The sequence below is a fragment of the Vipera berus genome (genome assembly GCF_964194415.1).
Source record: "Vipera berus genome assembly, chromosome: 2".
Taxonomy (NCBI): Eukaryota; Metazoa; Chordata; class Lepidosauria; order Squamata; family Viperidae; genus Vipera; species Vipera berus.
In genome coordinates this window covers 283,661,661-283,689,003 of record NC_138203.1, presented here as the reverse complement: position 1 = coordinate 283,689,003, position 27,343 = coordinate 283,661,661, and the positions used below count along the sequence as shown (strand labels likewise).

The window sequence follows — 27,343 nt, the reverse complement described above, 5'->3', positions numbered from 1 at the left end:
TGGTCTTTTCCCTGCCCAAACAAATTTGTTGATACCTCGCTGCCATTCCTCCAGATTAGAATCTTTCTTAAGAACCGGTATCATTTGAAATAAGAATAAAAATTTAGGCAGGACATTCATTTTCACTGCTGCGATTCGCCCCAACAAAGACAATTGCAATTTTTCCCAGCTCTCCATTTCTTTTTGAATTTTTCCCCATAATCTTTCATAGTTATTTTTATATAACTTTGTATTAGAGGGTGACAAAAACACCCCCAAATATTTGACCCTCCTGACAATCTCAAATCCAGTTAGTCCTTCTAAAAGAGCCTTTTGCGATACTGTCATATTTTTGGCCAGAATTTTAGTTTTTTGTGCATTAACTTTAAATCCAGAAACTTTCCCATATTGCATTATTATCTCCATCAGGTCCACAACAGAGTTCTCTGGCTGGGTCACCGTAACAACCAGATCATCTGCGAACGCTCTCAATCTATAATCCTGATCTCTAATTTGTATACCCTTAATTCTTTCCGAATTCCGTATTTTTACCAATAATATCTCCAATGTTAACACAAATAACAAAGGCGATAACGGACACCCTTGCCTTGTGCCCTTCTCAATATTACAAACTTCAGTCAAACTATTGTTAACTATTATTCGGGCAGTTTGTTTTTGATATAATGCCCTAATTGGTTGCAAAAATTTATCCCCAAAATTCATTTTATCTAAAACTTTCATCAAAAATTGCCAATTCAATTGATCAAAAGCTTTTTCAGCATCTAAAAAAATTAGCGCCGCAGGGATCTGGTTGTTCCTTTCCAAAAACTCTAACACATCAACTATATGCCTCACATTATTTTTCATTTGCCTACCACTGATAAACCCAGTTTGATCCCCATGAATCACCTGTTGCAGAACCCTCATCAGTCTATTAGCCAACACCTTAGCAAATATCTTATAATCTGTATTTAAAAGTGATATCGGTCTATAATTTTTTACTTGAGTAGCATCTTGATCTTCCTTCGGAATCAAAGAAATAAAAGCAGTTCTCCAAGACGGAGGCACCTTTCCCCCTCTCTGAATTATCTGAAACAGTTCCTTTAATGGCTTTATCAACTCCATTTGTAAATTTTTGTAATAAACCGCAGTCAAACCATCCGTACCTGGCGCTTTATCCAACTTCAATTCCTTAATTGCTGTAAGAATTTCTTCTTCTGTTATCAATTGGTTAATCTCCTCTTTTTGTGCCTGCGTAAGAACCGGGATGCTAGCATTCTCCAAATATACATCAATATCTTTTTCATTAATCTTCTCCTTAGCATATAATTTAGAATAAAAGTCCAGAAAGGCTTCCTTAATAAGATCCTGTTGAAACACAACCTTTCCCTTATGTTCAATTTTGTCTATATTAGAAGCCCTTTGTTTTTTCCTTAGTCTATAAGCTAGCAATCTACCTGGCTTATTAGCATTGCAAAAAGTATTATGCCTAGCAAACTGCAAATTGGTTGCCACTTGGTCAGCCATTAATTTGTCAAATTGTCCTCTTAATAGCTTAATAACCTCCTTAGTCTTCACATCCAATGGGTTCAAAATCAAGGCCTTTTCTTTTTCCCTAATTTCATTCTCCAATTCTTTCCTTCTGGCTTCCAAAGTACGTCTGTGTTTATTATTCATATATATCAACACCCCTCTCATATAGGCCTTGCTAGCATCCCAAACCATGTCCATAGAAGTATCCTTATTCATATTAATTTCAAAAAAATCCTTCATCCGCTGTTTACATTCTTCCACATTTCTCTGATTTCTAAACAAGTTCTCATTTACACGCCACGAGCGCCTATCTCTATTGTCCTTATTGATCTCTAACCAAACTGGACTATGGTCAGAAATAGCTCTTGCACAGATCTTTACCTTCTTAATCCTAGAAAAGAAGTCATTAGTCAGCAAAATAAAATCAATCCTGGAAAAAGATTGATGTCTATCAGAAAAAAAAGTATAATCCTTTTCATGTAGGTGTGTATCTTGCCAAATGTCTCGCAATTCCAGATCATCCTTCATTTCAAAAAAAGATTTAGGCAATCTAGCATGACTCGGGGCATGCTTAAAAAAACCAGCTTTATCCAGCTGTACGTCTAGGACACCATTCCAATCTCCCATAAAAATAAAAGATTTATAATCCAGCTGGGTAATCTTTGTATGTAATAAATTAAAAAAATCAGCTTGTTGTTGATTAGGAGCATACAGTCCAACTAAAAGCGTTTTTTTGCCTTCTAACAGCAAATCTATCATAACATATCTTCCTTCCTTATCTACTTCGATTAGTTCCGCTGTCAGAGTACTCTTAACATAGATAACCACTCCATTTTTCTTATTCATTGCAGAAGCAATAAATTGCGTGCCCAGCCTTGAGTTCAACAAATACTTTTGGTCCATAACCCTAATATGCGTTTCTTGCAAACAGATAACATCAGTCTTAAATTGTTTTAAATATTGAAAAACTTTCTTTCTCTTCTGTGGTGAATTTAATCCATTAACATTCCAGGTTAGGAACTTAGTCGCCATTCTTGGCGTCCCGAAGCTTCTGTAGCACGTCTGCCAGGACCCCTGTAACTTCCTTAGGCCGCGCCCCTCCCACAGCTTCACTGTAAGTACACTTTGGAGGTTCCATAACTTTCTGCTGATCTTGCTCTTGCTCTTGTCTCGCTCGTCTTAAGGCGGCACGCGTCATCCTCTGCTCTCCAGCAGCTGCCGATGAAACTGTAATTTGATCCCCTCCAGCACCATTCTCCTCTGTCTGTATTCCTTCAGCATCTTGAGGCTTTTCCTCGCCGTATCCCTTTACAGCTTCCAGAAGTGGTAGGGGGGTTGCTTTTAAAACATTGCTGTAAAAATCACGTGCCTGACTCACTGTAACCAGACGATGTCTTTTACCTTCGTGCATCACCACCATGCTGACTGGAATCTCCCATCTAAACTTGATATCACATTTCTTAAGTTCCTGTACTAGAAATGCAAAATCTTTCCTTCTCCTTAAAATCTTTGGAGGAATCTCTTTTAAAACCAGGACTTCTTGCTCAGCAACCACAAACTTAGTATCATAAGCAACTTGAATAACTTCATCCCTAATTGCTCTCTTTGTAAAGTAAACCACCACATCTCTAGGTAGCTTCCTCTGCCTTGCAATCCATGAGTTCACACGAAAGATTTTATCTATACTTCCCTCAATTTCAGATGCTGACTGACACAGTACCACTTCCAAAGCCTCGGAGACCAGCTGCTTTAAATCTTCTTTAGGATTCTCTTTTAAGCCTCTGATTCTAATAGCAAACTCCATCTGATGGTACTGGACAAGGCTCAAGTCTCCATCCATTTTATCCCTTATATTTTCATTCTCTAATACCTTTACTTCTAATATAGAGTTCTTTTGACTAAGATCCTCCACTTTTTCGTCCAAACGTTGCACACATACAGCCACACTTTCAATTGTAGACAAAATGTCTGCCCTCATTGCTCTAAACTTCTCTTCCATCTTCTCCTCCAGTTTCTCCTCCAGCTTTTCCATCTTTTCATCCATCATATCTGACATTAATTGTGAATGCTTTTCAAAGGCATCCTGTAAATCCTTAAGCGTCAATGCCGGAGCAGGTGCAGGAGGAAGCAAAGCTTGCAACGAGGTCTGTTGCACCGGGGAAGCCCCCGCACTCCGGAGAGCTTTGGAAGTTTTAGTCGCCATCTTCCCCCACTTTCACTTGTTGCGCACTTTCACTTTAAAGCTATAAAATCCATTGAGCTAGAGAGTAAAGATAAAAGTCCACTTCACCTTGACCTCCTGTACCGCTCTGCCTGCAGCTTGATACTCAAGAGTCTTTCCTTCTGGCAGGGGTGGTTGCTAACGCTTGGCTCTGCTCCAAAAATCACGGAGCAGAGACGCTGCGCAGCCCGGAGCTAACCCAGGCTTCGGGGGGGCTCGATCCTTCAGCCACCCAAACTTTAAGCTCAGGCGGCCCCGGAGAGCTCAACCCCTACCTGGGGCCTCACCCCCTCCTCTTCTCCCGAGGAGGGGGCTTCCGAATCACCTAAACAGCTGATCGGCACTGTTTTCGGTGAATCAACAAAGCTGCGGAGCGGACAGCCCGGAGATGGCTGTCTTCAGCGTCGCGTCGCCACCGGAAGTCCGTCTAGTCTCTTTTTAAAAGCCTCCAGTGACAGAGCACCCAAAACTTCTGGAAGTAACTCGTTCCACTGGTTTATTCTGTCAGGAAATCTCTCCTTAGTTCTAGGTTGTGTGGGAAGTCAGCCCCCCCCAGAGAAGGAAATATTAAAAGGGCAGAATATATTTCCCTAAAGGATTTTAAAAGCAGAAACCAACCCTGCCCCCAAGTCTCTCTGTCCCAAGCAGAAACCAAGTCTGCAGGAATGCAGATATGATAATCTTATCAGAAAGACTGGGATTAAGAAGAAGGATCCCTAGAATCAACACCAAAAATCTAAGAGTCATCAGCTACAGCCCCAAGGAAACAGGATATGACCCTAGGGACATGATAGGATTAACCCAACACCATCGAGAATACCAGAAAGGCACACCCAGACTCAGGTCAGAATATGTGACACAGGAAATACAAAGCCACAGGGATAGTAAACAACTCCAAACAAAAGGCCCCAGAGGGTATAAAAACCCACTCCCTACATGTGCTCACTCTCTTTCTTCCAGAGCCATCTTCCTGTCTGGCTCTCCTCTTCAATAAACTGCAACCTTCTTCCTAAAACAGTCACCATGTTGCTTATTCCCGGCTTGGATGAATCATGATGAAGACTTTTCCTTCAACACTTGCTTCTCTCCTTGATCAGTTTCCATCCATTGCTTCTTGTCCTGTCCTGGAGAATAGGTTGATTTCCCCCCCCTCCTTTTTTGTGTGGCAGCCCTAAAATATTGGAACAATGCTATCATGTCACCCCAATTCTTGGAGCCATTCTTCACTCAGCCTTCCATCCTTCCGAGGTAGGTAAAATGAGGACCCAGATTGTTGGGGGCAATTAAGCTGACTTTGTAATAATGCCGCTTGGGTGTGTGTGTGTGTGAAAGCCCTAATAAGCAGGCATATACATAGAATGAAGGCTACTGCTAAGCTTGTAAGCCGCCCTGAGTCTTCGGAGAAGGGCGGGATATAAATGGAATTAAAATAAATAAATAAAATAAAATATGTTTTAGCCTCCAGCCTTCTAATTTTCGCTTTTATCTTTATTGCTCTTCCCTGTACTCTTTTCAGAGTCTCATCTTTGTTATATTGTGGCAACCAAAACTGGATGCAGTATTCTAAGCATGGTCTTACCAAGGCCTTATACAGGTAATCCTTGACTTGCGACAGTAATGGAGGCTGCCCATTTTGGTCGCAAGGCAGGAGGACGTTAATTGAATTAAGTGAAAGATCCCACATCCTGGATCATCCCGATGCATATGTTCAAAGAGTTAAAAGAGGTGATGCAGAGGGAAGAGCAAGAGCTGCTTCACTCAGTCCAGGAGTCCAAGTCAGGTCTCAAATGGCTTCTTTAACTTTTAACCCTTCATTGTCTGTTCTCCGTGTCAGCAGAGTCCTGTTCCTCCATCTCTGGTTTAAAATGTGCTTTTTCATCCAGGCAATATAGAAACTGCAAAGCACAAACTTTGCCTCATTGTGCTGTGATGAGTTAAAGAGGCGATGCAGAGGGAGGGGGAAGAGTTGCTTCGCCAAGTGCAGCTCAGGTTTCTGTGTGGCCCAGCAAGAATGGACTAGTCCTTCCCCCATATCCTGATATTGAAAGAAAAATCTTCATCAGGGTCCAGTCCAAGCCGGGAATAAACAAAATGGAAAGCTGATCGCATGTAGTAGGGAGTGGTGGGTTTTTATACCCGCTTGGGCTTTTGTTTGGAGTTGTTCCTGTGGCATGAACTTTGACCTGAGTCCGAGTATGCCTTTCTGGTATTCTGATAGTGTTGGGTTAATCCTATTACGTCCCAAGGGTCATATCCTGCTTCCCTGGGGCTGGGGCTGATAACTATGTCGTGTGTTAGGTTTTTTTGGTGTGAGGGATTTTCGATTCTAGAGATCTTTGTCTTTCTGATCCAAATTTTCTGGCTTCAATCTTTCTGACAAGATTATCACATCTGCATTTCTGCAGACCTGGTTTCTGTTTGGGGCAGAGAAACTTGGTGTGTGTGTGTGTGTGTGTGTGTGTTTTCTGCCTTTAATATCCTTTGGGGAAATATAATATTCTGCCCTTTTAATAGTCCCAAAAGTATTTCTTTCTCGGGGGGGGGGCTGACTTCCCACACTGAGTTCTGCAGAGCTTCAGAAGGTAAGCAAGGGATTGGGAGAGATGGAACGGGGGGGGGGGAAAGCAGTGCTTTTGGGGACCCGGCAGTGTAAGGATGTGTGGGGGGGTGGGGGGTGGGGAGAGATAGGTCAGCATGCTACAGCATCTCTGCAAACTTACGAATTCTACAGAAGCCACCAGATCATTTGTAAGCGTGAATGACGTTTGGCTTCTGTAAAATTCATAACTTTGAAACTGGGTCATATGTAGCTTTGGGGAGGCCTGTTGTAATTTTGAACAGTCACTAAATGATCTGTCATACCTTGAGGATTACCTGTAAAGCAGTACTAGAATGTCACATGATTTTGATTCTATCCCTCTATTAATGCAGCCTAGGATTGCATTGGCTTGGTGGCTGTTGCTCACAGCTGGCTTATATTTACAGTAAGTGATTGTCCACTAGGACTCCAAGATCCCTCTCACAGTTACCGCTATTGAGTCAAGTTTCACCTGTACATTTGTTTTTTCTTGCCTGTACAAAACCTTACTTTGCTCTAAATTGAATTTCATTTAGGTAGGGCCCAGTGTTCAAGTCTGTCGAGCTCCATTGGGATCTTGAGTGCATTGACTAGATTTTGGTGCACATTAAATTATCGAGTATCAATAATTCATACTAAATATTGCTTTATTCAAACTCACATTAATTGCGATCTACCTGTGGTGATTCCTCAGGGTAATTATTACAGCGTGTTAATTCTTCAAAATGAAATAAAATGAAAAGATTGCCGTCTCGGATCATTAATCATACTATTCCTCAGGAGAAAAATGACAGGAACAAATCTAATTAAGGACAATTTAGAAATGCATTGTCCATGATGTAAGAAAGAAGCTATTAATGAATGGGGCAAAAGCTACTTTAAAACAGAAATCAGCTGCAAAATACCTACTAAAAAAGGAGGCTTTGTTAAGAATTGGCCAGTGTAGCTATCCCTGCTAATTTCTTTCAAGTCAAAATAATGTGACTTGGACATTTCCCTAAAAAACATTTGAAAAGATCAAAATAATACAAATAACAAGGTTCTACAGAAAACCCAGAAATGAAAGATTGGGACCAGCAGTGGGATTCAGCCGGTTCGCACCACTTTGGCAGAACCGGTAGCTAATTTTTTTTCTTGCCCAGGCCCAGAATGGACTTCCAGAAGCAGCATCCACGCAGAGAACTGGCTGTTCACATATTTGAATCCCACCACTGTTTGGGACTGACACGGGCTACTCTTCAACACAACACACAGCCAAAGATGCAAAAAGGCTGGCGGCAGATGCATCAAAGATTGTGAGATCTTCAGCAGTTTCAACTGGAGGTCTTTTTATGGGGTGGCGACGGGGGCTCCATTTCCCCATCCAATGATTTGCAGCCTTAACTTTTGTCAACCTCCCTGCATGGTGGACCCCTTTCCTATCAAACAGCAAGGCAAGGCAGGCCTCTAGAGCAAGGCTATCAAACTGCTGGCCCACGGGCCGGATCCGTCATGTTGAAACCACACCCACCCCATTGCTTGGTGGAGCAGTGGGCTAATGCCTCCTTAAGTAACACCAGCTGCCTGCAATTAGTGCAGGTTCGCATCCCACCAGGCTCAAGGTTGACTCAGCCTTCCATCCTTCCGAGGTAGGTAAAATGAGGACCCAGATTGTTGGGGGCAATTAAGCTGACTTTGTAATAATGCCGCTTGGGGTGTGTGTGTGAAGGCCCTAATAAGCAGGCATATACATAGAATGAAGGCTATTGCTAAGCACATTGATTTGTGCTTTAAATTGTAAGCCGCCCTGAGTCTTCGGAGAAGGGCGGGATATAAATGGGATTAAAAAAAAATTGCTGGCAATGGAAAAAAAGTCACGACACTTCATGTGACGTTGCGAATTTGACAGTTCTGCTCTAGAGAGTCCTTTATTGCTCTCAATAAATGTTCCAACAGATGGCCCTCCGATGACCGGTAAGGGTCCACCCCCACGCCACCCTGAAAGCAGCCACTCACAGTCCCCCAAACAACAGCCTGTATATTACAAAGAAAAGTCCACAGAGTATAGGAGCATGCTGAAAAGGAAAGGTCCAGGGTTCGAAATTCAGTTCTAGTCACTGAGCTCCCGTCTCCCGAAGGGCCCCTGGATGAGGCCCAGAGACCAGCCACTCGGCCCTCAGCCTGAGGCAAAGGTGGATCTGAGGGAAAAGCCGCCTCTGTTGCTGCCCCCACCAAGCCGAGACCAAACGGCCATTTTGCGGAAGATCAGCTGGAGATGCTGGAGAAAGATCCGGACCCAGGAACAAAATGGCTGCCTCCTCCCCAAGGAGCACACAGGAGAGCCCCCCCCCAATTCTTGCTCCTTCCAGGTTTTGCCTTGGTTCCTCCCACTCAATGTGAAATTGGTCTTTCTGACCAACAAGGATAGTAAAGTCCCTCCTATTTCCAATCTCTTCAAACAGGCAGCAAACTCAAGTGAGAAGAAAACAAAAGCATTTATTTTCAGCAAACCACTTGTGACAAACTTACAATCTAAGTGCAATTATTAAAGGAGCCTGTAGCCCAGCTGTGCAATGGATTTCATGCTCCATTTTTCTAAAATCCATAAATGACAATCTATATAGGGGGGAAAAATCAGTGTCTGAATGTTTCACTCGTTATACGGATTATCTGTCAAACTTTGAATGATCAAATATATGCTCAATTAACTGGGCAATCATCAATTAAAAATGCATCAACGATTTTAGCGACAAACATCTCAGAATGCACACTTCTTCTTTTAGTAATAGTTTCCTCTAAGATAACATTTAAATTTATAAAACTAACACAAGGAAAAAAAGAAAGGGAAATATCCCCAACAAGTATAATGAAAATTAACAACTTACACATTTCTCTTAAGATAAAAATCAAGAAACTCTTCATCCTATCCCTCACCCCATTCCCTATAAACTTATGTCTAAAACCTCATCTCTATCTTCTAATCTCTATTCACTAAGATTAACCAGCAAAAGCCCATGAAGGGTTATACAAACTACTTATTAAAAACTATTGTCTACAAAAGCCAATTTAAAATCTTTTGATTCCACAATTAGTAACACATACTATTCTTTTCCCCTCCATTCCTCAATCATAATTAAAAAAAGGTTATTGATACTGTGATAAAAGCCATGATGAAAGACCCCGAAATGTATCCTGGTTCCAGAATGCCGGAAGGCCCTGAAGGGTCGACCCTCCTGTCTAATTCAAAAGAAGGTTGATTCCCAATTCTTTCCTCCCTCCTTAGGCTGGGAGTCTCCATCGCGCTGCAAAGAAGAGGGGAAAAAGCATCCAAGGGTTAGTTATATCGAGACAGTCAGCCAGAGAGGTGCCAGAGGATAAGAGTTGGGGGGGCAAGCAGACCCCTCCCCAGAGCCCCAATGCCTCTCCCCCCAAATTCCTTCCCTTCCAGTGTATGAGATGAAGAGGAGAGAGAAGAGGGATTTCCCAAAGTATCTGCACCATCAATTGGTCCTGGGACCTGAAGGCCTTCATTTTCTAGATTGGTCCTGGGACCTGAAGGCCTTCATCTCTTATAAGAGCCTTGGTGGAGCAGTGGGCTAATGCCTCCTTAAGTAACACCAGCTGCCTGCAATTAGTGCAGGTTTGCATCCCACCAGGCTCAAGGTTGACTCAGCCTTCCATCCTTCTGAGGTAGGTAAAATGAGGACCCAGATTGTTGGGGGCAATTAAGCTGACTTTGTAATAATGCCGCTTGGGGGGGTGTATGAAAGCCCTAATAAGCAGGCATATGCATAGAATGAAGGCTATTGCTAAGCTTGTAAGCCGCCCTGAGTCTTCGGAGAAGGGCGGGATATAAAATGGAATTAAATAAAAATAAATACATCTCCCTCCCTCCCTCTCCCCCCATACAGCCTCCACATGTCCACTCACCTGCAAGGCAGCTTCTAAACGGTCTGGTTGCTCCCTGTATTGGAGAGAAAGACAGAGAAAGAATTTATACCTTGACTTCTGAGGAGGACAAAACTCTCTCTTTCACCATTCAACCTCTGCAGCTTCACAAAACTCTCAGAGGAGACCAAGCTTTTGATTCATTTATTATTGAACTTCTGTGTCACCCATCTCTCTCCAAGTGACTTCACATAGCTTCCGGTAAAATTCAATAAAATGTCATGTAGAACATTTAAAACAATAAATTGAAAAACCAGACTCCCCCACCAGATCACGTTGCCCTTGCTCTGACAAGAAGATCATATCCGGAGTGTGACCGCTGTTCTGAGCCAGGCCCAGGACGGTCTGAGAGAGGCCCGTGGCAGCCCTGAACTCCTGGGCCCCTTCCGAGGCCAAACCCAGGGAGGGCAGATGGACGTCTCCCAGGACCAGAAGCCTGGGGAACTCCCTGCCAACACCAAGATGGCCCTCAGGGGCTGAAGGAGGGGGGCACGGTGGCCATGCGGCAGGGAGGCTGGTACAGCAGCGACAGGCCCAACTGATCCCATCAGCCCAGATTCAGAAACGGGGAGTCACAACCGGAAACGTGGGGATCAAGGCCCCCAAGTGCCCAAAGGGGTTCCCAGAGGAATCCCACTGCCAGCCCACCTGCCCTGCCCTGGGGTCTCGGTGGGGGCCAAATCCTAAATCTACCTGCTGCCGGCATCAACTTCCCTCCGCCCTGTGCGCTCCCACAGAGAGGGCCTCCTCAGGGTGCCACCGATCAGAGAATGTCGATTGATGGCCCCCAGGGAGAGGTCCTTCTCTGTGGGCGCCCCGGAGCTATGGAATCGGTTGCCGGTTGAGCTCCGGATGGCGCCCGACCTTCGCTCCTTCCGTCGCGATTTGAAGACATTCTTATTTGAACAAGCCGGCCTGGCCTGATGGGGGATGGGTTGAGTTTTTTATTGTCATTTTTTAATATATGTATCTACTGTTTTAGTTGGGCATATGTTTAATTTTCTTTTAACTTTTGTATTTTTGTATTTTTTTATATATCTGCCCTGTTCACTGCCCTGAGTCCTTCGGGAGAAGGGCGGTATATAAATAAAATTATTAAATAAAATTAAATTAAATTAAATTAAATTAAACCCTAATCCATGAGAGGGGAAACAGCCAGGTCTCAGCTACGCCTACAGAAGAGTTACTCACTTGGTGCTCTCACCACTAAACCAAACTGACTCTTATTTTAATTATTTCACCAGAACCAGATGCAGAGGGAACACAGGGAGGGTGAATCAAAGGGGGGGGGGAGAAGGGGACTTTTAAAAGCTGGGGGGCCTCTTCCTCTTTTCCTCTCCCCACCTGCCTAAAGCCTTGCAAAGGGACCGAAGGGCTCAAGCAGAAGCAGCTGCCTCCAACTTACCCTGGCTGGATCCTCTGTCACTTGCTGGAAAAGAAGGAAAGAAAAGAAATGGGTGAGTCTGTCGCTTTCTTGGCTTATAGATGGAGAAACTCAGCTCTTGCTGACTACAGCTCCCTCCCTCTCTCGCACACACACAACCACAGGCACACACATACCTGGAGGGAGTTTGAACCAGACTGCTTGGGCTCAAAGGCATAGGAAAGAATTCCTAAAATTTATATGCACATCAAGACAGAGCAATAGTTCAGCAATTCCTGAGCCCCAGGGCAGAGCTGACCTCAAAAGATCCACATGGCTCCAAAGTCCCTTTTTCTAACCAGACTGTAGAGCCTTGTGATGGGAGACCAAGAGGAGATCCAGTTGGCATCCCCCAAAGCTGCTTTTCTCTCAAAATGCCCCCTTTTGATCCCTAATTTTGTGGAGCTTCTGACTCTCATTTGACCAAACCTTTCCTTCCCGCCCACTTGGGAAACAGAGCAGCTTCTCACTCAGAGGGACCTTCCACCAGATGGGTCTTCTCCTCTTCTTGAGGTCCCAAATATTTCTCCTTGAGGACCCCACTTCCAAGAACAGCCTGGCTGGGATGAAAAGGGGGCCCATCTTCCCCAGCCTGGTTCTTAGGAGGAAGAGAGCATGCACGTGCACACAGACACAGACACACACCCTCCTCAACTGATGGTGTCTCTGGTAACTGCTCTAAGTTGGAGATTATATGTAAAGAGAACAAGTCACTCACTTGGTGCTTTTGTGTATTCATCTTGACGTTTCTCTGCAAAGACAAAAATCAGTGAAAGCTCAAAAGAGTCCACCAGAGACCATCCAATCTCTCCCTCTTTGGGAGGAATGCCTTCAGGAGATATTTTGCAGTCACTTTGTCTCATTAATAAAGACAAAAAGATTTTCAAAAACCAAATGTATCTCCTGATTTGCCCCAAGAGAGACCTGCTGCCTCCGAGAGGGGTGGGGGGGGGAAATGGGGGAAGCAGCAGCAGCAGCTGGGAGGGGAGGAAGATTTTCATGGAAATCCTTCTCTGCTGCTCTTTGACCAAAATCTTTGAAAGGGACGGAACTGGGATGCTTCTTCCCAACTGAGAAGAAGGTGGGACTGTCCCAACCTCAGACTCAGTTGAATCGAGACTGGAGTCCCAGCAAGAGGCTGAGATCTCAGATGCTCCCCAAGAGGGCTGGGAAAACAGGACAGGAGGAAGCCCAGAAGAAGCTCCCCAAAGGGAGAGACTCGGGAGGAACCTCCTCATCTTCCTTCCATCTCCCAGAAAAAAAGGTACTTACTGAAGAACACATAGATCCCAAAACCAATCGCACCCAGCAGGACAAGACCAGCCACAACGCAGCCGATGATGATCCCCATAGAGTTCCATGTGGATTTTGGTTCTGAATTGGGAGAAAAAGCAGATAATTGAAGGAGAACCTCACTCATCCCAATTGGGGGAGAGACCTACAATAGCAAAAGCTGGAAGTTCCCAAAATTAAAAACCTCTATGGGTTCCTCTTCAGGTCCCTCTAAGGGCAGCATGAAGGCTCCTTGCTCACCACCGTTAGAGGACGTGTCCTCCTGACGCTCCCTTCGTCTCTCCCCAGCCCAGCATGAAGGCAGCTGGATTCGTATTTAGCTTTTTCCGCTCAAAAGCAGCCCTTTGCCATCTTGTGACCCTCAGCGGCTTACAAAACAAAAACTTCATCAACACAGTACTGGTGAACAATACGATAACATTTGTTAAACAAGAGTTTTTGTTCTGTTTAGAGGCTGCCCCAGTTTGTCATAATTTGGGCAGCTCTGTCCGTTATGTTTTTTCTTCAGTTTGAGTGTTTTATTATTTAAAGTAAAAGAGTTCATATCACCTAAAATATACCCTTTTATTTCCTTGGTCAGTCCAGAAATAGCAAAAAAAGTATATTTTGTCCTTCCAGAACTTCACCATAAAAAATGGAATACGGTGATATGCAACTTCTGGATCGTCCCACAAATGGCAGAAACAGAATAACAGAGTTTGAAGGGACCTTGGAGGTCTTCTAGCACAACCCCCTCCTCAAGCATTCCAGACAAGTGGCTGTCCAGCCTCTTCTTAGATGCCTCCAGTGATGGAGCACCCATAACTTCTGAAGGCAAATTGTTCCACTGGTTAATTGTTCTCAATGTTAGGAATTTTCTCCCTTAATTCCACATTGCTTCTCTCCTTGATTAGTTTCCATCCATCGTTTCTTGTCCTGCCCTCTGATGCTCTGGAAATTAAGTTCACCCCCCTCCTCTTTGTGGTAGTCTCTCAAATACTGGAATACTGCTATCATGTCCCCCCAAGTCCTTCTTTTCTCTAGACTGGCCAAGCCCAAATCCTGCAACTGTCCTTCATATGTTTTGGTCTCCAGGCCTTTAATCATCTTAGTTGCTCTTCTTTGCACTTTTCCCCAGTCTCAACATCTTTTTTGTAATGTGGTGACTAAAATTGTCTCTAAGTTGCACTTGGTTGTGGATGCTCCAGTGGTTTATTGTTCTCACTGTCAGAAATTTCTCCTTAGTTCCAGGTTGCTTCTCTCCTTGTTTAGTTTCCATCTGTTGCTTCTTGTTCTGCTCTCAGGTGCTTTGGGGAATAGCTTGACTCCCTCTTCTTTGGGGCAGCCCCTGAGATATTGGGGAGAGTGCTATCATGTCACCCCTAGTCCTTCTTTTCATTAGACTAGATATACCCAGTTTCTGCAAATGTTCTTTATATGTTTTAGCTTCCAGTCCCCTCATCATCTTTTTTGCTCTTCTCTGCACTCTTTCTAGAGTCTCAACATCTCTTTTATATCGTGGCAACCAAAACTGGATGCAGTATTCAAAGTAGGGTCTTACCAAAGCATTATAAAGTGGCATTGCTTTAGGAGTCAGGTCTGAGGAGGGAACCTTAAATTTAATTTTCTCTTGCACAAAACTCAGGTCTCCTACTGAAGAGCTATCATGCCATTTGTGAACTGATGCTTGCTAAAAACAACAAAAACAAATGAATATTTTATTTTGCCCGGGGTATCAGCATAAAAGTTAAATTTGAACATTTTTTTGTATTGTAGTAAAAGATTTAAACTTGAATTCTGCAATTTTGGAAGTCCAGTGTAAAAAATGTTAGCAGCAGTTATGAACATATGCAGAGTTCTTAGAGGACATTTTTTCTTGGGTTTTAGGCTGAGCCTCAGGAATTCCCATATCGTATCATAAAATAACGTGCAACCTCTTTCTTAGAGCAGCAACACACAAAGACATTTTGTTCTTTACAGCAGGAAAAGTCTCCGATGGTAAAAACTCGGATTGATAGTCCCTTTTCTGACTCCTGATGCATCAGTCCAGATACTCTGTGCATTTCCTGAAGTCAGCTGCAGTTCATCAATTTTAATTAAATTTGCCCTTTAAAAAGGGACTCAGACTCTCCTCCTGACTTTTGTACTTCAGGAATTCTAAACAAAATAAAATCTTTTTTGGGTGCTCAGTATAACTGCTGCTCCACGGCTGGACACAAGAAACAAGGGAGGGACAGAGGATCTGCCAGCTCTTGTAAGGAGCTTCTGTAGATTCCTTTACATCCCCTGAAGCCACTTCTATGATCTGGTCCCTGCAGCTTCACCAACCTCAAACAATGGAAAAACCAATGGATCAAAGCTCAGGTATGCTCACATCTGGACACATCTGGGGGTGAGATTTCCCTCCCACAACCCTCCAGCCTGCCAAAGAGCCCAGCCTTTCCCTCCCTGCAACCTCTCACCCTCCAGGGCCACGTCCAGAGGCTCCTGCAGGCCGTCGTGCTCCACGTGGCACCGATAGCGGCCCCTCTCTTGGGGATCGATCCGGATGCTGAGCCAGTAGTGGAAGGTCCCATCCGCGTTGGGGGCCACGGAGCCACGGAAGGTGTCCTGCAGCCATTCCTCCCCGTCCCTCCTCCAGGAGGCATCGATCTCCCTGGGGTAGAAGCCATCCAGGTGGCAGACGTGTGTCTCCATTCCATCCTCCACCTCCGTCTTTCTGTTCACCGTCACCTCTGGCCGCTCTGCAGAAACGGCACCCCCGGAATTAACTATGAGCCCCTCCAGAGCCTGGAAGGTGGGTGGAAAACTTGGGGGGGGGGTAGGAAAGCAAAAAGGGGACTCAGAGCTTTTACAATTTCCGACTGATTAATCTGGAGACGATATTCTCTCTCAAAGGGGACAGAGACCTGATGCCAATGGGAAAGAGAGAGGGGGGGGGAGGGAGGGAGGGAGGGAGACTTGACTACAGTTTGGCTAATGGGGAGTTTCACTGAAGAACTCCAAGTGTTCCTATTTCCTCATTGTGGGCCGTGAACAGGACACCCCCAAGTGCTTCTCCTGCCTGATCCCCCCAGACATCCGCCAGGCAGAGGCTATGTTTCCTGCTCCACTGAATGGCGGCCTGACAAGGGGAACCAAACAGGCCTTTCCGCGTCATGGGGAGGGGCTGGAAGGGGAGGGGGAGGATTCCCTCCTGGGCAAACAAGGAACCCAAAGGGGCCGAATGCGCACAAGAAATCCAGCCATAAAGGAGGAAAGTCCAGCCTGCATCCAGAGGCTCACCTGTCCTCAGCAGCGTCTCCTTCCCGTAGGACAGGTACTTCTCCAGCCACTCAATGCATTCTCCCTCCAGGTAGGCCTTATATCTCTGATTCAATCCTGGAACAGCATCCAGTTTCCTCTGGCTGATCTGGGCCTGGGGGACGGGAGCCACCCAGGTGAGTCTCTCCTTTTCGAAGGTGATGAAGGTCCTCCCATCGTAGCCATACTGCATAAACCCTCCTTTTTTCCCATCAGCCTGGAGCTCACAGCCATACATCCACTGCAATATTTGAAGGTCTGAAAAAGGGACAAGATGATGGTTTGGGGAGTCCTCAAGAGAGACAGAGACCCCCTTCCCTGCAGGGACTTTGACACAGGCACTGACACCCCCGTTTCCTCCCTAGCAATCAAGGGAAAGAAATCCCCCATCGCTCCCTGCACTTCTCCCCTCCTTCCACTCCCCCCCCCCCAGGATGGAGCCCCTGAACCTCCACAGGAGAAGGGAAGCTGGAAAAGGCAGCGGAGGATCCTGAGGGAGACTGAGAAAAGAAGGAGTCGCGGAAGAAACGGAGGGACGGAGCCTCCTCCATCTTTCCTTCTGCCGTTCCTCTCTTGGGGAGACTCTTGGGGGGAAAGGAAGGGATCCCAGAGAGGGAACATTTGCCTTAATCTGCAGCTCCAAAGAAGGACTGAGACTCTCATGGCCTCAGAGAAGATCTGGTCGATCTGCAAAGAAGCTTGCAAGGATCCCTGTGTCCAAATCTTCATCTATGTTCGTAAATATCACCAAGTGACAAGTCTGGCTTCCTTTTGGGGCTGACCAGAAACAAACCATGGCTTTGTACATTGTGGGAATGAAGCCTTGAAGGGCCACGAAGGAATATTTTCCTTAGCAACAGCAGCAAATGGCCCAATCTGATCTGCACCCCAAAAGGGTTATTTGACCTTTGAAATGAAGTTTGAAGTTTACAGTCTTTGCAAGGTCCTGGAGAAAATATTTTCACTTTAAGTGACCAGATTCTGGGATTTAAAAGAAAACTGAATGTTTGAAAAAACCAAAAGGAAATGTTGAAATGTTTCTACTTCTGGTTGGGCTTGAGAGTGAGGAAGGAGGCCAGAAACTCTCAAATCTAAGGGAAAACCACTTGTAAGTACAGCTGAACTAAACTGACCAGTCCTTTCCCTCCCTTTCCACTCCCATGAGTGACCAGGTGAGGGATCCTTTCTCTGCAGCTTCTGCTCAGCCTGAGATCTTCCCTTCGGAGGGAGAGGAAGATCCTCCTGAGCTGAGTTTGATCCTGCCCTCCAGAGGAGATTCCCTGATCTGCCCGGGGGGGGGGGGGGAGGTTCTGGATTTCTGCCCATGAAGAGTCTCCTGCCATTCACAGGAAGGCACTGAAAACCTGGCTGAAGTTTTCAACTTCTGAGAAAAAGCTCTGTCTTATTTCAGAAGCATCAAAAGCTAAGACAGAAACCGTCTTATTTCAGTTGAAGATGAAATCTGTGTGTGTCCATTGCAAGTTTGGCACAGAATTGAATATTTGTGCTGCAAAAAAACCCCACAGGGATCACACTGAAAAGCCAAGTTTGTATTGTTAGTGTAAGAAAACGCTGTTAATGCATCTCTGCAGGTCTACGCAGGAAACAGTTCTGCCCCATCTCTGAGCCGGGATGTTCAGGGGTCCCCGAGGCCTGAAAAACAGTTCAAGGGTTCCTCCAGGGTCAAAAGGTCAACAAAGGCTGCTTTAGGGAGGCTAAAATATATTTATATTTGTAAGAGCTGTGAAGAATATCAGAAGCCACTTCTTTATGTCTTTTTTCTTTATTTTCTTTATTTTTTCTTTTCTTGTACTTTTTTCTTTTTCTTTTTTCTTTTACCTCTTTTATGTTACTTTCTCTTAGTTTTTATCTTCTTTTGAAAAGGTTCAATACAAATTGTATAAAAAAATTTAAAAGGCAAACAGGATATCAGAGACCATTAAAATGTTATTGAAATCACAAAGGCTAATGTAACAAAGCCTTTGCGTAAATGAAGGTTGCCGCCACATCTGGAATATTCTGTGCCAGTTCTGGTCACCAGACCTCCAAAAGGGCAGGAGGGATCTGGGGAAGGTCCAGAGGGGGAGACCCAGAGGACGGGAGGGTGGAAGCCGCCTCCCTTTGAGGAAAGGTTGGGACATTTGGGGCTGTTTGGCCTGGAAAAGAGGCTCCCCTCCACTCTGGCCGCTCTCCTTCCTCCTTCCTCCACCAGGGGGAGCCCTCTGGGTCCAGCTCTGCTCCCCTGAGAGGCCAGCAGGGGGCCTGGAGGGATCTGAGGGGATCCTCTGGGATCAGGGGCAGATCAGGCAGATCTCTGGAGTGTCTGCCGGGGGGGGGGGGATGGGCAAGGAAAGGGCAGAAGAAGGGGGGGCTGCACCTCCTTGGGATGAAAGGAGGGAAAATGGCGGATGTTTGTGGAGAAAGTTTCTCTCAGCCCAAAACAGCCTCTGGTGACACAGATATTTCCTTGCAATCTCTCCCCTAAATCAGCTCCCTTGAAGGTGAATCTTGTACCCCAAAGATGGCAGAAGGGGGGGCTGCCGAAGATGGCCTCCACCCTCCAGGGCAGCCCCACCAAGAGGGCAGCGCAGGAGTCCAGCCTGAGGGACCAAGGATGGGAAGCCATGATGGCTCTGAGCGACTCAGGAAGGGCCCCAAATGGGGGTTTCTTCCTTTTCTCTCCTTTTCCCCCTCAAGATTGGGAGGATCCTGGAAGTGATCCTGTGCTCCCCCCAAGAGGCCCCCCCATTTGGCCTCCTTGCCTCTCCTTCCGCCTGGAGGATGAGAAGAAGCTCCTGCCATTTTGGGCCCCTCTCATCCCTCCAGAAAGAGGTGAAAGAGAGGGATCTAGTCAGCCCAGGTGGATCTGCAATAGATCCCTCATTTCTATGGGCTGGAAACAGACAGAAGAAAAGGGAGCTGCTTCCCCCAAGATCTCCTTAGGATCCACCTGCTTCTTTTCCGGGAGGGGAGAGACCTGGGATCCCCTCCCTCCCCCACAGCAGGGGGTCCACCAAGGCCAGGACACCCCAACTTTCATGGGGGGGAGGGGAGATTTCGGTCTCTTTTACCTCAGTTTATATCCATCTCCACATCCTATCAGTATCCAGAGAGATGGAGGGATAAATTTAAAAGAATGTTTTTATTAATTGTAACTGGCAGAAAACATCAGCTATGGAGGCAACGACAAGCTTATGTTGATTTTTTAAAAAAGAATAAAGATATTAAAAACATTTTCTAAATGTGGGGAAAGCAGCCTTTCCCTTTGAAGGGACCCCCCCTTTCTCCCCCCTCTGGTTCCTGGGGGAGGGGATTATGGGGCAGAAGGAGCCACCCGACCCATCACTCACCTTCGCTCTGATTGTAGCGAAGCCTCAGATTCTTCAGGTTATCTCTGAACGCCTCCTCATGGCCAAGGGCTATCTGGGTGTTCCAATCCCAGTATTGGGGGTCCTCCTTCCCCACCTTCTCCATCCAGGAGACTCGAGGCTCCACCCTCCGGCTGTTGCTGTCGTAGTGAACAGAGACCTGACCGTCCACGTACCCCACAATGACAAACTGGGGCAGCCCCTGACTGGGCTCCGAGATGGAGGTGTAGAAATACTTCAGGGAGTGCGAGGAGGCGCCTGGAAGGGACCCAGAGGGACAGAGTTAGGGGGCTCCAGTCAAGGACCCTCATCCTATGGAGGTTTCAATTTGAGGTTCTGGGGGGAAAGAAGGAAGGAGAAGAAGAAGGAGGAAGAGGAGGAGGAAGCTGGGGGGAGGAGAAAGGGGGAGAGGATGGAAGAGGAGGCAGGAGGGGGAAGGAGGGAGCGACTGAGAGGGAAAGAAGCAGCTTTTGGGGGGGCTGAAGGGTTGGAGGGCAGGGAAGGTGGGGTGAGAGAGGAGGGGAAGGTCGGGTCCCCCAAACCTTACCTGCCCCATGGATTGTTAATAGCTGCAGATTTGAGGGGTCCTTTTATAAGACGGGGGAGGGAAACAGGGAAGGGGGAATCCAGGTGAGACCAGAAGCCGGGATCCAAAGGGGGAACTCACATATGGGGAGGGAAAGGGGGGAGGGAAGGGAGCAGCAATGAAGCAACGTAGCCCTCCAAATCTTCCTCCTGTTCCCCCACCCGGCTGGAAAATTCCCCCTCCCCTCCCAGAGTTCAGCCATCTGAGCAGGATTCGGTTTTGAACCTGGGACTAAGAGGGGGGCTCACCCTCAGTCCACAGAAAATCCCACTGTGATTATCCAAACATTTCTTCCTCTCAGCAACCCAGTTAGGGCACCGAAAGCGTCATTCACGGACCATTTCAATGCAGCAGATTTACTCTGAATCTCCCCCTTCGCTTTCCAGAGAAGCTGCTCTCAAACTTCTCCTCCTCTGCTTCTGATCCTGCACTTTCTCAGCAGAAAGAAAGGCAGAAATGCCCCCCCCAGCCAGCTTGGGAGGGGGGGTGGTGTTTGAACGTGGCTACCCAACTCTTCACATGATCAGCGACTCTCAACAGAAAGGCCTAAATTAGAGTTTCTCAGACTCAGCCACTTGGACTTCAACTCCCAGAATTCCCCTCACCCAGAAGAAAGCCCTGGGGCCTCTCCACCCTGGCCCCACCCCTTGCCCCCACTGAATTCAAGATAAACATACAACATTATTTCAGTTTCTATCATGCAAACTCCGAAACCAGCAGCATCAAAGTTTCCTCAGCCCTTCCTTACAGGAGAGACTAAATTCACAAGACTATTCCAAAGTTTACTATCAATGGGGAAAAAAATCATTAAATCACTGTTTACTTTTCATTGTCAAAATACAAACATGGAAGAGACTCTGGGGCTGCGTAAGCACAGAAAAACAACAGCTTGTAAATGTGTTAAAAATTAAAAGAAAAGTAAAATGAATAAAATGCTGCTGGGAAATCAATTAAGCTGAAAAATCCCCAAGGCCCCTTCTTGGTCTCCATTCTGAAATCTCTTCAGGTCAGAAATTCTTCCGGGGCACCAAAGAGTTTAAAGATCATTTTCGGGATCCTTCACGGGACTTATTTGGGCAGAACTGGGTCTGGGTGTGAAAAATGGTGATAAGACACTTTTTCAATGATGTTATAACTTTGAACGGCCACTAAATGAATTGTTGTAACTCGAGGACTACCTGTAGTCCCACTGCCCAGTCTCTCCAGTATGGTCTCCCAGTCCTTCCCAGTCTCCCAAGGCAAAGGCCTCGGCCTCCTCCTTCCTACTCCTCCCCACAATCCCAGTGGCTTTTCTGAGCTTTTAGGTAGAGGGATCCCCAGATCCACTTCCTGCTCCCCAGAGATTTCAAAGGGATCAGAGCTTTTCTCCGACAGAAGGAGGGGGGATGGGACCCTCCCTGATCCAGAACCCGCTTCTTCCTCTCCTGGGACTGAGCAGGGAGGGAGTCTGAATCTGCCTGAGAGGAGAAACGTGTGAATGCAACGCAGGTTGGGCGTCCTCACAATCACGAATCCTCCTCAGGTCAGGAAGGGCTGGTCAGTTTGGGCCTGTCTGTGTCCAAGCAAGCCCTTCAAGTTCAGGCTCTCCGTCCATCCAGGGGGGCTTCTCTCCTTCCGCCACCAGCCCAGACTATCTGATCCTTCAGATCCGGAGAGTTTTGGAAATGCCTTTGGAAAAGCTGCTGCCTTGAGAGTTTCTCTGGGGAACCACGAGGGACTCCCCAAGACCACCTATCCGGTTACTAAGGAATAAGAGTAAACTTTAAATCTTTTTGATTCTGCAAACTCTCCCCTGCTGGGGGCTCCTGAAATGGAAGGAGGAGGATTTGGGGTGGAAAAATTCCTGCCTGTCCGAGAAAACAGCTCTGGGGATTTTGGGGTTTAGGACGGGATGGGGGGGTGGGGATCCAGTGAAAGTGACAATCAATCAGGGGGATCTTTGGGAAGACAATTCAAGGAGCGCTTCTCTCCAGACTCTCCTCCTGCTGCATTCCCACGACAGCCTTAACCCGAGGGCTCCGGGGCTCCAGCCTCCTTCTCTGCCAATACACGGAAGCGAGTCGAGAAACGAGCCGGGTCCTCCCAGCACCAGGAGCCACAAAGAGCCACCGAGCCCCGCCAGAGGCAGGAAAGAGGCGAGCCAGGCGGAGGGGTTGTGCGAAGGCAGCCAGGAAGTTTCTGAAACTGACCCGGTCCCTGCAAAGGCCGCTTTCCCACAACCTCCACTTTGGGGGAGGGAAAGAACTGCGCTCGGGGGCGCCCAGGTAGACTTGACTGATCTCTGGAGGGGCCTCGCTTGTCCTGATCCCAGAGGGGCTCTCCTGGGGGGGGAGGGGCATCAAAGTCCCATCCGCGCTTTGGGGTCCCTTCTGAGAGGAGCCAGAGGGGGAGCGGACTAGAAAGAGGACCGAATCGGGATTCTCTTCCTGGGAATAATCTTTGGGGGAGTCGAGAGACAAGAGGGAGATTCCCTGGATGGATTCCCACCGGGAGATCAAGGGACTCACCGAGGCAGCTCTCCCGCAAAGCGATGCCCACCAATACCAGGAGGGAGACAAAGCGCAGCGCCATCCTGGCCGCGATCCTCAATCTGCGATCCGCTCTTCAGAAGTCGCAGGCAGAGAAAGACGCGCCCCTGGTGATCAACAACGCAACAATCCAGAGCAAAAGCCGGTGATTGGTCAATCCTAACCAGTAGAAAAAAAGGTATGCCCGTGTCGTCATTGTTGCTAGGCAGACGTCCAGGCGCAACCGGCTGGACAGGCGTGGAAAGGAAAGCGAAAGTTCCATCAGGAAATCCCCTTCCAGGCATTCCGCCTCTTGGGGGGAGGGGCAGAAATGGGGGGCTGGGAAAAGCGGGAGGGTTATCTGGGCCTTGGGGGGAGGGGCGCAGGCGAGGAGGAGGGGAGACGCCGCAGAGCCCCTGGCATTGGGGGAGGGGGGAGATCTGGTGGATCTGCCAAAAAAGCCAGTGAAGTCTTGGGCTGCATCAACCGAGGGGCAACATCAGGAGAAGACGAGAAATGATCATGTCGGTTTATCCTGCACTAGCGAGGCCACCCTTGGAATGCAGGTCCAGTTCTGGTCCCCACGACTCAAAAAAGATGCTGGGAGCCCAGAAAGAGTCAGAGAGGAGCAACAAAGGTGATAAAGGAAGGTTAAACGGTATGAGGAACCATTGAGAGAGCGAAGTATGTGGTGTGTTTGTGTGTCCGTGTCTGTGTGTGTGTGTGTGTGTGTGTGATAATAACAGACTGTCTTTACTTGAGGGGCTGCCACAGAGAAAAGGAGATTGGCTTCTTCTCCAAAGCCCCAGAGGGCAGGAGAGGAAATAAGGGCTGGAGGCTTGTTAAAGAGGGACCCAACCTAGAAGGAAAAACTTTCTGACAGTGAGAACAATTAATCAGTGGAATAATTTTCATCCTGGAATTGTGAGGGCTCCATCACTGGAAGGTTTGAAGAATAGACTGGAGAACTGTTAGACTGGGATGGTGTTAAATTTCCTGCCTGGATCTGAGGGTTGGACTAGAAGACCTCTGAGGTCCTTTCTAGTCCTGTGATTCTCTGTTTAGCTCATGACATCCCAAATGATCTTCGCTCTGGAGAGAAACGCTCAAAGGCTCTTTTCCCATCTTCAAAGGAAAGATGTGTCTTTCTAGGGGAAATTGTCAGATATTTTCTTCTCTGGGGAAGCCGCGAATCTTTAGGAAGCTTCAAAGTCTTTGCTTTTCCCCACAATAAACTAAGATGGCTGCTCTCTCCCTTGGCGCTTCTTCTGGGCAATCCTTGGACTAAAAGAGTAAATCCTGGTTTCTTATTAGGATTGGAGAAATTCAGTTGATTTCCCATTTCCTGTGATGAACAAAGTATGAGAAACATTCAACTGTCTTCTCAAGGCTTGAATCATCTGCTTTCTTCTGCAATCACCTTTCCTCTGAGCACATACAAAGTGGAAATAAGGCCCCGTTTGTGGGGAAGAGGAAGGGATAGCTTGATTGCTCGGGGATACAAAATATAGAACATAAAAGAATATAAATCTCTGAAAATCTTTCAGATCCGGAGAGTCTCAGCAAGGCGGGGCCTAAGAATTTCCGGAAACACGGATGAGCTGGAGATTGGCGCCCCCTGGTGGTTTGCGGTTTTGCAGTTTCTCCTCTCAATTAGCAAAGGAATCCCATCAGAAGAAAAGTCTCAAATCCAGTTTAAGCAGCAAACCAGCCAGAAGTTAATCGAACTATGTCGAACTAAGCCAGCAAGAGTCAGAACAGATTAAATCACCTCCCAGACTGTCTAAGCTCCCCTTTACTTTTTCGACTTCCTTGCGAGACTGACAAACGTCAGACCTGCAGCAGGAAACTCTTGACAAAATGATTAGGAAGTTTTCCCCATCTTGTACTAAGTACAACAAATGCACCAAAAATGATAAATGTAATGGATGACGTGTAACACTAATCCTGTGAAAGAAGTGACATAGACCGAGTGTGAATAACAAAAAAAACTTTCCACATGAATCTCTGAGCCCTCTGTCACTCGGGGCGCTTGATCCGAACCCCTCTCCCAAATGTGTGGCTCTCTATTTCTGCAGAAATAAACGACCACCGTGACTTATTGGCTCCTCGTGCAGGAAAAACAGGACCCAAACTGAGGGTGTGGATCATTCACCTCCCTTTCACAGTTCCGGTTCTGTTTTTCTGCCGATGGAAGAAGGCCAAGCTATTATAAGTGGGACTTTACAATTGCTGGTGAATCTCTGGAAATTGGCCGTCTGCAGGAGGAGCCTGACCTTCCTCTCTGTTTGCTTGGGGTTCACAGCAGAATTAACCTTGTCTGCTTTAAGAAACTGGTTTATTTACAATGCAGCATCTTGTGCAAATAAGATTCATACACAACACACTCAGAAGGAAAAATTCATCCAGGTTGCAGGTAACCCAGTGTGAGAAGGTTACGGAAAGGCACCTCCTGGGTTCATGACTGACACAGTTACATCCACTGCGTGAATTGATCCTTTGTGGGTCTGGAGAATCCCTGGCAAATGACAGGCTGGGCTACTTCCTGAGACAAGATTTTGGAAAGGAGCCAAACGTGGGACAGGCCGAAGCAGCTCAGGATAGTCTTTGTCTCTGGGAATCGGAGGAAGCAGAGGCGGCTGCCTTGCCCAAGCATTATGGGGCCTCTTTCTCCAGGCGCAGGCCTCATCTGGGGAGGCCCCTGATCTACCCAGACCCCTCACAGCCTGTCCAGACTGCTTCTTTAGGGATGCCCGGAGTTTATACTCAAATGTATACAGCCATCCTGGGTGCACTACTCTAATGCCCTCTACATGGGGTTGCCCTTGAAGAGCATCTGGAAGGTTTCAGTACAAAATGGGGTGACGTGGACAGTTTTATGTACCACAAGAAGGGCAGACATTGTACCTCTGCTCCCCAGGCTGCAACGATTCCCAGTTTGCTTCAGAGTCCAACTCAAGGGGCTGTTTGTGACTTTTGAAGCCCTTCGTGGAATGAGACCCCCTCTTCCGATTACATCCCTCCACCCCACCAGCAATAGCAGAAGAGGTATGTTGTGGGTTTGGGCTGTTAAGGAGTCACGTAGACCGGTAGTCCTCAACTTACAACAATTGAGCCCAACATTTAGGTTGCCAAGTGAGGAATTTGTGAAGTGAGTTTTGCCCTATTTCATGACATATTTTCTTGCCATATTAAGTGAATCACTACAGTGGTTAAATTTTTTAACACGGTTGTTAAGTGAATGCGGTTTCCTCGTGGACTTTGCTTGTCAGAAGGTTGCAAAAGGGGATCACGTGACCCAGGGACACTGCAACTCTCACAAATGGGAATCAGTTGTCAAGCATCCAAATATCAATCCCGTCACCATTGGGATGCTGCAATGCTCGTAAGTGTGAAAAACGGTCATAAGTCACTTTTTTCAGTTCCGTTGTAACTTCAAATAGTCACTATGTTAATTGAGGACTACCTGTAGACCCGGGAGATTGGACTTTTCTGCTGAGATCACCATCCTTGATCTTCTTCCACAAGTCTCTTAAAATACGGTTGTGGGAATAGGCTCGGGGATCACAAGGAACAGCCAAATTAACGACGGGGCTGCATTGCTTAAAGTATCGGATCCTTTCTTCTAGGTTTTTATAATAAAATGATTTGTTTAAAAATGGACATTTTTAAAATATTAAAATACGATTCATGTTTTAATACAGAAGAGTCTCAAAAAGAATATAAAAATTAAAGCCAAGGTCTTTCTTTTAGGCTGAATGGACAAAGAACTTAAAAAAAATGAACTTTGTTGTTATCGATGTTGACAGCAGTGAGAATGGCCAGATTAAAGTGCTTTAATGAAAAAGAAAAAACATCCAACATCGTTTCTACTTGGAAACCGCTTCTGGATTTTGTGGTTGAGACAGAAAAAAATGAAACTTTCTTTCTCTTTGGGTTTTTTTTTATTTTTTGTTATAAAAATAACCACATTAAGTTTGCAAAAGTAAAAAGCTGAGGCGGTAGTGTTATTTTTACTCAACTGTGTTGAAACAAACACACAGTTTTATTACTTGGGAGGTGATTATTTATATTTATCTGCTGCCATATCCCTTCCACTTTCCAAAGATAAGGGGTGTAGTTGATTTTCAGATTACATTTCTCTTTTTTCTGAATTTTCACTTTGGAGGCAATGCAAATAGAGAAGACTGGGAACAGGACAGGACTCAACGTGCCGGGTGGCTTTCTCCTTCCTCAAGCCAACAAGCTGCAGAAGCTGCACGAGGCTTTCACGAACCCCTGAAAACAGGCCGCAAACGCATGTGCTACTTTGGGACACTCCTGGAGGCATTGAGAGACTGGCAGTTTGTCAACTTCAGATGGGGGAGGAGGAACCATCTGCCACATTGGGTTGGATCCCATTGGCAGTCAGCCAACCGCCATTTTAAGTAGACTGTAGCACCCTTCCGCCATTTTAAGGACTGCAGGCAGCTCCTTTTGCAATTCTGCATCGACTGTTAAAAGAGATTCTTTATTTAGGAACTGCTGTTGCCTCCCAACTCAGACACCCCGACTTTGGCCTGGAGCTGGTAAGAAATTGAGCCCTGAATTTGAGAGAGATGCTTTTTCCTTTGCAAAGGGGCTTCTTTCCCCACCCGAAAATAGGA

General features: G+C 46.4%; 1 protein-coding gene across 1 annotated transcript; it reads right to left on the bottom strand.

Annotated features, from left to right (window-relative positions):
* Window positions 1-8,766: 8,766 nt before the first annotated feature.
* LOC308661234 (BOLA class I histocompatibility antigen, alpha chain BL3-6-like) lies at window positions 8,767-22,832 on the bottom strand. The gene is made up of 9 exons (XM_081316138.1): window positions 22,698-22,832; window positions 19,587-19,862; window positions 16,219-16,494; window positions 15,396-15,677; window positions 12,934-13,035; window positions 12,380-12,412; window positions 11,644-11,667; window positions 10,221-10,254; window positions 8,767-9,592 (listed from the first exon to the last, which is right to left on the bottom strand). The coding sequence occupies exons 1-8, from the start codon at window positions 22,759-22,761 to the stop codon at window positions 10,235-10,237; spliced, it is 1,077 nt and encodes a 358-aa protein (XP_081172264.1). The 5' UTR covers window positions 22,762-22,832; the 3' UTR covers window positions 8,767-9,592; window positions 10,221-10,234.
* Window positions 22,833-27,343: the final 4,511 nt, after the last annotated feature.

What these genes read in the sequence shown, in the direction of transcription:
- LOC308661234 (XM_081316138.1), bottom strand. Translation starts at nt 22,761, where the DNA reads ATGGCGCTGCGCTTTGTCTCCCTCCTGGTATTGGTGGGCATCGCTTTG. An exon ending in TCGCTACAATCAGAGCGAAG is followed by an intron (nt 16,495 to 19,586) that starts GTGAGTGATGGG and finishes TCCCTTTTTCAG; the next exon opens with ACCTTCAAATATTGCAGTGG. An exon ending in TGACAGAGGATCCAGCCAGG is followed by an intron (nt 10,255 to 11,643) that starts GTAAGTTGGAGG and finishes TCTCCAATACAG; the next exon opens with GGAGCAACCAGACCGTTTAG.